Raw genomic sequence first — 10,020 nt, forward strand, 5'->3', positions numbered from 1 at the left:
TCAATTTTGGCGAGGAGATTTGCATGCAGGCGACTGACTGCCTTACGACAATTTAATTTCAAAGTATTCATTATCACTATACGCTACTTTGTGTTTTTTGTTTTCATACTGTTTCTTCTGTCTCTTTTCTCTGTTCTCTTTTGTTTCTACAGGGTGGTTGCACTATCACACACCAACTTCTTTTGAAAAAGAGAAAGTAGCACAACCTATATCCTCCCAACTACTGACACTTAACCCTGATGTCAGGTGTGTTGTCAGTAGGGGTAGGCCTCGCACAGTGAAGAAAGATACCAGTGATGCATCATGCCCACCAGCAGATGCTCTGACCCTATTGGCCGATTTGGCCCTTAGTACCAGTAACGACAAAGTACTGGACCAGCAGCCAGACCACCTGGCACTTCAGCAACAAGAATGCTGTCCAAGTTTGCTTATAAGTGACAACAGTGTCAAAGATGGCGGCTCTCCTCATGAGTCAGATGGTGAACCAGAGTCTGTCCTTCATGCACTGCTGAAGCACCCTTCTGTTGCTAGGCTTAAACTTCCCCCTCAGTCTCCGTCACCCAAGGGGCTGGTGGTGGGGAGTGGGGAGCGGGTTGTGTTAGTCTCACAAGAGCATTCTTACTCACTACCGCCATCCTCCTCTCTACTATTGGGTTTGTCAGGTTCAACCCTCCAAGTCCCCATTTCGGAGGGACTTCAGCCGCATCGCAAGGATATGGTCGATGGTGACGGAACTCAAGCACTACGGGCCTTCCTGTGTCAGGAGCAGGACCAGAACAGGAAAGAACTCGGGAAGGAATCCGGGGTGGCTCCAGAATCCATGAGAAAAGGAATTGGGCGCAGGCAGAAGTTCCGTCGGTTACGGCGGTTCATCGAAAAAGACCGCTCAGTTCAAGTGACAAGGCTGTGGAAGGAAAACTATGACTTTAATTCAGACAGCAAGTTTACCAACGACCCTATGGATAAAACAGTTATTAGAGCCCTACATGGGTATGTACTTAGAATTTGTAATTTACACTGAACAAAAATATAAACACAACATGCAACAATTTCAAAGAGTTACAATTCATATAATGAAATCAATCAATTTAAATTAATTAATTGGGCCCTAATCTATGGATTTCACATGACTGGGAATACAGATATGAATCTGTTGGTCACAAAAAAAAAAGGTAGGGGCATGGATCAGAACACCATTCAGTATCTGGTATGACCACTATTTGCCTCGTGCAGCGCGACATCTCCTTCACATAGAGTTGATCAGGCCTGTGGAATGTTGTCCCACTCCTCTTCAATGGCTGTGCGAAATTGCTGGATATTGGCGGGAACTGAAACATGCTGTCATACACGTCGATCCAGAGCATCCCAAACATGCTCAATGGGTGACATGTCTGGTGAGTATGCAGGCCATGGAAAAACAGGGTCCTTTTCAACTTCCAATAATTGTGTACAGATCCTTGCGTCATGGGACTGTGCATTATCATGCTGAAACATGAGGTGATGGAGGCAGGTGAATGACACTACAATGGGCTCAAGATCTCGTCACGGTATCTCTATGCATTCAAATTGCCATCGCTAAAATTCAATTGTATTCATTGTCCGTAGCTTATGCCTGCCCATACCATAACCCCACCACCACCATGGGGCACTGTGTTCACACATCAGCAAACAGATCACCCACACGACACCGTACATGTGATCTGCCATCTATTCCTCCGTGAAGTTCACACTTCTCCAGCGTGCCAGTGGCCATCGGAGGTGAGCATTTGCCCACTGAAGTCGGTTATGATGCCGAACTGCAGTCAGGAAGACCCTGGTGAGGCCGATGAGCACGCAGATGAGCTTCCCTGAGATGGTTTCTGACAGTGGTCCGCGGTTGTGAGGCTGGTTGAACATACTACCAAATTCTCTAAAATGACATTGGAGGCGGTTTATGGTAGAGAAATTAACATGAAATGATCTGGCAACAGTTCTGGTGAACATTCCTCCAGACAGCATGCCAATCTTTTATTTCAGCTCATGAAACATGGGACCAACACTACATGTTGCATTTATAATTTTGCTCAGTGTAAATAAAAATGTCTTTAGTTTTTTTGTTATAATTTTCTTTTAACTAATAGATGCATAAGTGAAGAGCTTGCTAGAGACAGAAAGCTTATTCTATATATTATTCCACAGACTAATTGTTTGACTGGATTTTGATTTTCTCTGTGTCCCTTTCCTTCACCCCTATTCACCCTCTCTCTGTACAGCCCATGGGATTTCAACATTGAGGACACAAACGAACAGGTTCAGCTCATCATCCATATGTGGATAGGTCTTTTCTACAGCAGGTCCACTGCTAGGTTCTTCCAGGCAGACCCAAGTCTTCTATGTATGGAGGAAAAAGATTCTACAGAAGTGGATCATGGAATGGTACAAGCCCAGGTTACATCTGAGACCAAGACAAGTTCCCCTGCTTATATTGGCCTTTCCAGGATCCCAGAACCTGAGGTTTTGGACCGTAGTAATGTGGGTAAAAAAGAATCACAACCATTAAGCTTGGAACCTGAGGCATTGGACCTTTCAGTGAAAACAACCTCGACTGTGTTAGATGTCACTGTAGACACAAAGGATTCCCCTGAGTCCAAGCAAAGTATATATTTAAAAAGTCCTTCAGTATACGAACCAGAAAGTGGACTCCACAAGGAAATCGTCTCTTTTCACAAACAAAGTACAGGTCTTGAGTTAAAGGTTAGAAAATAAATGCATTTATATATGTAAAGCACCAATGTTTTCCAATAAATATTTTGTTAACATAATACACATAATTGTTTATTTTGCTTGTCTCTTTTCTCTACAGGTTTACAGAGACCGTGAGGACAGCATGACGTCAGACAAAACGAGTGAACTGGATGATGATGAAACTAACACCCATGACAATGACAGCAATGGTACCCTCCAAAATGATGTGTCCCCTAAAAGAAGACATTTGGAAAGTGATGGATCGTACATTCTCTTGTGTGAACAGGCAGCAAGTGTGTACATTAATCAAGAAAAGGTCCTGGAGACTCAAAGAATTGACCGGGGTTTGGAGGGCAAAGCCAAAAAGGAAATCCAAAAGGAAGAGAGGAGCCATGATGGAGAACAAAACATAGCACGTCTTAAAACCATGGAATCTAAAGATGTTGATGAGGCGCAACAAGTTCAAGATAACGATTCAGTCAAAACAATGTCATGCACAGAGGTGCTGGGGGATGGTGACCTTACCAATATGGCTGACAGAGTTGAGTGTAATGCAAGTGAACCCAGAGATGGGTCTTACGTTGCCATCTGTGATGGCAGTGAGTCAAAAATGCACAAAGCATATCCTAGCGTGGAGGATTCTGTTGAAGCAGCAAAACCAGAAGCAGTGCATGTTGGGAAAGACACCACAAACAAGGAAATCAATGCACAACCTGCTGGGAATGATTCCATTGGTAAGGCACTCAAAGCAATGCATGATGAAAAGATTCCCAAAGATGTGTCACGGGATGATGGGAACTCCAAAAATGAGGTGCAAACGGCATTGCAGGAAGGGAATGATAATGGTGTTGAGGCACAAACGGCATTGCAGGAAGGGAATGATAATGGTGATGAGGCACAAACGGCATTGCAGGAAGGGAATGATAATGGTGATGTGGCACAAACGGCATTGCAGGAAGGGAATGATAATGGTGATGAGGCGCAAACGGCATTGCAGGAAGGGAATGATAATGGTGATGTGGCACAAACGGCATTGCAGGAAGGGAATGATAATGGTGATGAGGTAAAACGGCATTGCAGGAAGGGAATGATAATGGTGATGAGGCACAAACGGCATTGCAGGAAGGGAATGATAATGGTGATGTGGCACAAACGGCATTGCAGGAAGGGAATGATAATGGTGATGAGGCGCAAACGGCATTGCAGGAAGGGAATGATAATGGTGATGAGGCGCAAACGGCATTGCAGGAAGGGAATGATAATGGTGATGAGGCGCAAACGGGATTGCAGGAAGGGAATGATAATGGTGATGAGGCGCAAACGGCATTGCAGGAAGGGAATGATAATGGTGATGAGGCGCAAACGGCATTGCAGGAAGGGAATGATAATGGTGATGTGGCACAAACGGCATTGCAGAAAGGGAATGATAATGGTGATGAGGCGCAAACGGCATTGCAGGAAGGGAATGATAATGGTGATGAGGCACAAACGGCATTGCAGGAAGGGAATGATAATGGTGACGAGGCGCAAACGGCATTGCAGGAAGGGAATGATAATGGTGATGAGGCGCAAACGGCATTGCAGGAAGGGAATGATAATGGTGATGAGGCGCAAACGGCATTGCAGGAATGGAATGATAACGGTGATGAGGCGCAAACGGGATTGCAGGAAGGGAATGATAATGGTGATGAGGCGCAAACGGCATTGCAGGAAGGGAATGATAATGGTGATGAGGCGCAAACGGCATTGCAGGAAGGGAATGATAATGGTGATGAGGCACAAACGGCATTGCAGGAAGGGAATGATAATGGTGATGATGAAAAAGAGTCAGGAGATAAAGCAGCACCTGCAGTATGTGGTGGGAATAATTCTGTGGCTGAAACACCACCAGAGATATCACATAATGAAAATGATTCCCAAAAAGAGACACCGTCAGTGGTGCATGGTGGAAATGATTCGACACTACCTGTGAAATTGTATAGCAAGCTGTATATAGACGAAGAACCCACCGATGAGGTACAACCAATGGAACAGGTTGGGAATGTTTCTGTTGGCACCACTAGAGTACTGCTAGAGATGCAGGTTGAGATTCAATCTAACGATGAGGTACTGACCACGAGAGTATTTCCACTGTGTGATGGGAACACGCCTTTTGTAGGTGAGTTCGACACGCCCATTCAGTCCAAGGATGTTTCAGGAGAAGCTAAAACAACAGCAGTTGAGACCGATTTCAATGGGATTAGGGATTCTAAAGATCAAAAACGCATATCAATGCCGGGTCAGAGTAAATCTGATATTGACACACAAGGGCCCCGACATTCTCAAGACGAGACATCAGAGGTACTGACAGGCCAGGTAGAAATACCACTGATTGGAGCAGGAATTCTCAGGGAAGATATCTCACACCCAGATGTTCTACATTCACACAGTCAGACATCAGAGACAGTGTGTGCTCAGATAGAAATACCATTTATTGGAGTAGAATTACCATTCATTGGAGTAGAGACAGATAGCAAGGATATCATGCACACAGAGGTGCACGACACTCACTTGTGTCAGAAAGACACACCAATATCTTCAGTGTGTCAAAGTGATCATTTGTTTTCAGGTGAAATGTTTAGAATAGTTTCAAAGGCAACTGAATCTGTCAGTAGATGTCCAACCCCTATCGTGGACGATGGTTACATCCTGATTCCTGACATCGACAGTGGCTGCTTGGTTAACTGCGATGCCAGTGGGGTAGGCAAACCCCTCAGCAGATTCCCAACACCTACACAAGATGAGCCACCTTTCGTTACAGAATTGTCTTATGACCATCACACACCGAAGACTGTTTTTTTGCCCGATTTGAAAGACACCAACAGTCCCAACCTCAATAGTGGTTTTGCTCTTATTGAAAATGAAAAGGCTTATTGTGAACCACATGAACCAAGTCTTGGTAGCAGCCCTAGCTCTGTAGAGAATATGTTGCATGAGTTGCGTAAATCCAGCAACAACAATAGCAAACCAAATAATCTGGAAGCCATTGGTAATCAGTTCTCTCAATTATGGACTGAACCCCGCAAGAAGCCAATCGCCACTAGCACACCTCTCAACACCCCCTATACTTCTTCAAAGGAAAAAAACGATTACAGTCCTTATTCAAATATGCGACATACCCCTGCTGAACAAGACCTGTATGCAAGTCACGATTCACTGCATAGGTTCCCTGCCTCCTATCCCAAAACCCATAGCACCGTAACACAGAAAGCAGCATTCTCTGTGCCATCAACCCACCTTGAAGTCCTGTCCAATGACACAACAGAAAGAATATTAACTCGGGACTTGAGTGAAATCGCTTTGGAGGGAGACACTAACTTGTGTCCTGCGTCAACAGAGATTATCATACAGTCCATCCGTCAGAATATCCCAGGAGTAAGTGGACCTACAGCAGCTTCTCAGAACCTTTCAGGGCCCAACTTTACTGAGCCCCATCCATACAGCCAACAACTTGCCATGGCTGTGAATCTCTCCAAGAGTGAAGGCAGCAGAGGAGAGTACAGCTGGAAAGAAGGACAAACGAATATTGACCCTATGTCTTCAGATGTTGTCAAAAGCAAACAAACCGCTGCCCCTGTCCACTCAAACACTAATCCTCACCCGTATAACACACCATATGTCACCGAAATGAGGAGACAGATTGCAAGTTTGCAAGACTATGTTATGGATGAAAGTGAGGAGCCTGCCGTAGAGCAAGACAACATTGAATCTAGTCTAGAGACAAATTGGATATCAGATGACCAACACGCAAGTAATACATCCCAGTTGAATAAAACAAAACTTGACTTCATCAACTCTTTACGCGAGTATCAGCAATGGGATAAAAGGGAATTTGATGATGATTTGGACTTCAGCAAGCAAGGCACTTCCTCTTCAGTCACCTTCCAGTCTGAAGAATCAGACAAAATATTTACCCGTATGGAAGAGAACAAACAGGACTGGTTAAAGTATTGTAGGTCAGAGAGGAGTGGGAACACCTCCAAAAGCCAAATCGATTTGGACGATGAGCACGAGGAAGTTTCCTCATTTGCAAAGCCATGCCTAGTTACAGTTTTGGATCACAAAGGAAACAGAATCACCTATGAAAACTATCCCGTTCCGAAACCTTCAACAAGCACGCACACATGGACAGCTCCGAACCCAAACAGACAGGGCTCGAGCAGTTTTCTGGAGTTCTCCAAGAGGTGGGATGATACACATAACACTGATGAATCTGACCTCACTCAGTCTTCTGTGGATCTGGAGACCCTCATCTTCTCAGAGAGAATGAACCAGATGCTAAAACGTAAAAGGAAGAGTAGCAGCAGCAGGTACAACCGATCAAAACACCACAGGTCAACTGTAGAAGAAAGAGCTTCCTCCTGTAGCCCGGCTGTGACAGTGCACTTTTCCAGCCTGCAGGAACAGGAAAGCTTGGAAGAACACTGGGAGGGACTACCTTCACTCGCAGGGCAGAAGTTAAAAATAGATATGCCTGAAAGGAAGGGTATGCCTGAAGAAACAGACAGAGATATGCCACAGCATCTTCAAAAACTCTCATATACAAAGGGCAGTGAGATGACGCATGTCAACGTTTCAGATCTGGTTGCGGAAAGTTTCAAGGCGTACCATGCCATGATGACTGAGGTCTGTGCAGGCAGAAAGTACCCACACAGAACTGAGAGACGAGAGAGAGAAGAAGCAAAGAGAAACAGTTTGCCAAAGTCTCGAACCCCAAGCAAAGACAAAGACTTCTGTGGTCAGATGAAGAAGGACATGTATGACAGCCTGCATGATAATCTGAACTCTGTTGTGAAACAGTCATGTAAGAACAAGTTCAGGTTCTACATACTGGTGACATCAGATGACCCATTCTTCAACGAGACAAAGGTAAGATGAACATAAGTGTTAGACAGGTCCTAGATCAGTTTGTGCTGTCTTGCCAACTTCTATGGTCAGTGTCAAATGACCATAGCCTATGCAGCGCAAACAGATCTGGGACCAGGGTACGAAACCGTATCATAAGCTGTACAACAATGAAAGCCAAAGTTCATTCTTGCACCATGTTCAAAAACAAGCTTGTTATTTTTGTAGGAGCTGTTAGAAGCAGAGGGACACATAACAGTAGAACAGTCTCAATTCTGCCTTGGAAAGGATAGTCCCTCATCCCCTCTATACATTATCTTGAGGAACGAAGATATTGCTGAACACATTTGTGAGGTAAGACTGTTGTAGACTTATAAAAGTATGTCAAACTCCTGGAAAAGAATAAGCAATCCAGGTTCGAAATCCAGCCTTTTGAATCAGTTTCCGTTGTATTACATTGTCGTCATTTTGAGATTTTTGTTTCCCCCTCAGGTCCCTCACTTGCTTGAATTGAAGAAGTCTCAGAATGTGTTGTTTGCTGGTATTGACCGTCCTGATGACATTGTGAACCTGACCCACCAAGAACTCTTCAGCAAAGGCGGTTTTGTGGTGTTTGAGGGAGCAGCACTGGACACACTCAGTCTCAGTATGGACACTTCACTAATTTGCAAGAGACCAAAGTGCATTTGTTACATTTCATTATGTTTCCACAACTGTCAATCTCTATAAGCAACTATGATGTCCCTAGCCTGGTCCCAGATCAGTTTGTGTCATCTTGCCAACTGCTATGGCCAATGTTTGGCAAGAAACAAATCTGGGGCCAGGCTATGATGTCCCCTCCCACATTGCATTGTATGCGAGTTACTCAATGTCTCTTTATTTCTCTCAGGCAACATTAAGAAAATGTCTGGTTTCCTTGAGGGGCTAAGTAAAAAGGGGAAGTGGAAATGGCTCTTGCATTACAAAGACAGCCGGAAGTTGAAAGAAAGCGCACGGTAAGCTTATTCTTGCGCTTGTAAATGTTCATCTCAATGCAGATAATCAAACACACTGTGTTTATTTGAATCCAGGCTAGTGTCATTTTTGTAATTCAAGGAAACTAAGATTCAAACTTAACTGCCAGAACTGATCATTCCTCCCTCTACAGGTCTAGTGCTGAGGCACAGGGTAAAAAGAGCTTCATGGACAACTGCCAGGAGGCTGGAATGGTGGAGGTCTTACCCTACCATGAATGTGACGTCATTTCAAGGACACGACCCAACTACCTCCACTGTCTAGTCCGCCTGCAGGTCCAGAACGTATCAGCTCGTCTACCTGTATTTATAACTGGTGAGAGATCAGACTTTTCCCCTATACTGCATTCGTTAAGATTAGCTAAATATATTGTATTTTGGGGTTGATTGGGGGTAATTAGTAGGACCTTTAACATTGAAATAATTTCAGTTTTTGTAATATATAGGGATTCTTAGTCGCAAGAATGCTAGTTTGACAATTTTCTTTATTTTGCAGACACAACGGCAGACAAAGCGTTTGCAAAACATGGGATATTCACAATGAATATTAACTCCTTCTTGCTGATTTCTCAGAGTGACACTTGCACTATTTCTTAAACTGACAGGGAAGCCTGACAGAAGTCTTCAGTACGATCAATCAAATTTGATTTATAAAGCCCTTTTTATACTGAACAAAAATATAAAATGTAACATGCAACAATTTCAAAGATTTTACTCGGTTAGAGTTCATGTAAGGAAATAAATTAGGCCCTAATCTATGGATTTCAAATGACTGGGCAGGGGTGCAGCCTTGGGTGGTCCTGGGAGGGCATAGGCCCACCCGCTTGGAAGCCAGGCCCATCCACTTGGCAGTCAGGCCCACCTACTGGGGAGCCAGGCCCAGCCAATGAGAATTTGTTTTTCCCCACAAAAAGGATTTATTACAGACAGAAATTCAGTGTACATTATCAACAGCTGTCACAAAGTGATTTAAATTAACCTGACCCAGACTCCAACGAGCAAGCAGAAGAACCGTGGCAAGGGAAACGTTGTAACCTCGAAGAACCAGACTCAGAAGGGGATGCCCCTTCACTCCAAAATCTGCTTTTTAGGGGGTCATTGGGAGTTAGACACACTGATCTAAATCATTGTGGTGTAAGAATAAAATAATTCTCAGTAAGTTATGTTTATAGCAAGGCTTTGTGTATTGCTGTTTTAGTCTCTTTTTTTTGGTTCCTTAGTGTAAATCAAATTGTGTAGATTTATTTATTCTTAATCATTTTCTATGACAGGTAGATTCTGTATAGATTAACGATGACATCTGCTTCAATGCAGAGCTCTGTGTTAGTGTATTTATTTGTATGTTTGTAAATACATTTATTGCACCTTTGCGATAAAGAAATTGACTAAATGTTCCCCA

General features: G+C 43.8%; 1 protein-coding gene across 3 annotated transcripts in view; it reads left to right on the forward strand.

Annotated features, from left to right (window-relative positions):
* Positions 1-10,011, forward strand: part of LOC115109709 (uncharacterized) — a 40,702-nt gene extending 30,691 nt beyond the window's left edge. Inside the window, exons 15-23 of one of the 3 annotated variants that reach the window (XM_065009894.1) lie at positions 153-990; positions 2,253-2,733; positions 2,843-3,787; positions 3,829-7,632; positions 7,837-7,962; positions 8,101-8,254; positions 8,498-8,603; positions 8,756-8,937; positions 9,118-10,011. In XM_065009894.1, the coding sequence (XP_064865966.1) occupies positions 153-990; positions 2,253-2,733; positions 2,843-3,787; positions 3,829-7,632; positions 7,837-7,962; positions 8,101-8,254; positions 8,498-8,603; positions 8,756-8,937; positions 9,118-9,218 (6,737 nt within the window). In that variant the 3' untranslated portion in view covers positions 9,219-10,011. The remainder of the gene's footprint in view (positions 1-152; positions 991-2,252; positions 2,734-2,842; positions 3,788-3,828; positions 7,633-7,836; positions 7,963-8,100; positions 8,255-8,497; positions 8,604-8,755; positions 8,938-9,117) is intronic. The other 2 variants (XM_065009895.1, XM_065009896.1) reach the window with 2 other exon arrangements.
* Positions 10,012-10,020: the final 9 nt, after the last annotated feature.

This window comes from Oncorhynchus nerka, linkage group LG25 (genome assembly GCF_034236695.1).
Source record: "Oncorhynchus nerka isolate Pitt River linkage group LG25, Oner_Uvic_2.0, whole genome shotgun sequence".
Classification (NCBI taxonomy): domain Eukaryota; kingdom Metazoa; phylum Chordata; class Actinopteri; order Salmoniformes; family Salmonidae; genus Oncorhynchus; species Oncorhynchus nerka.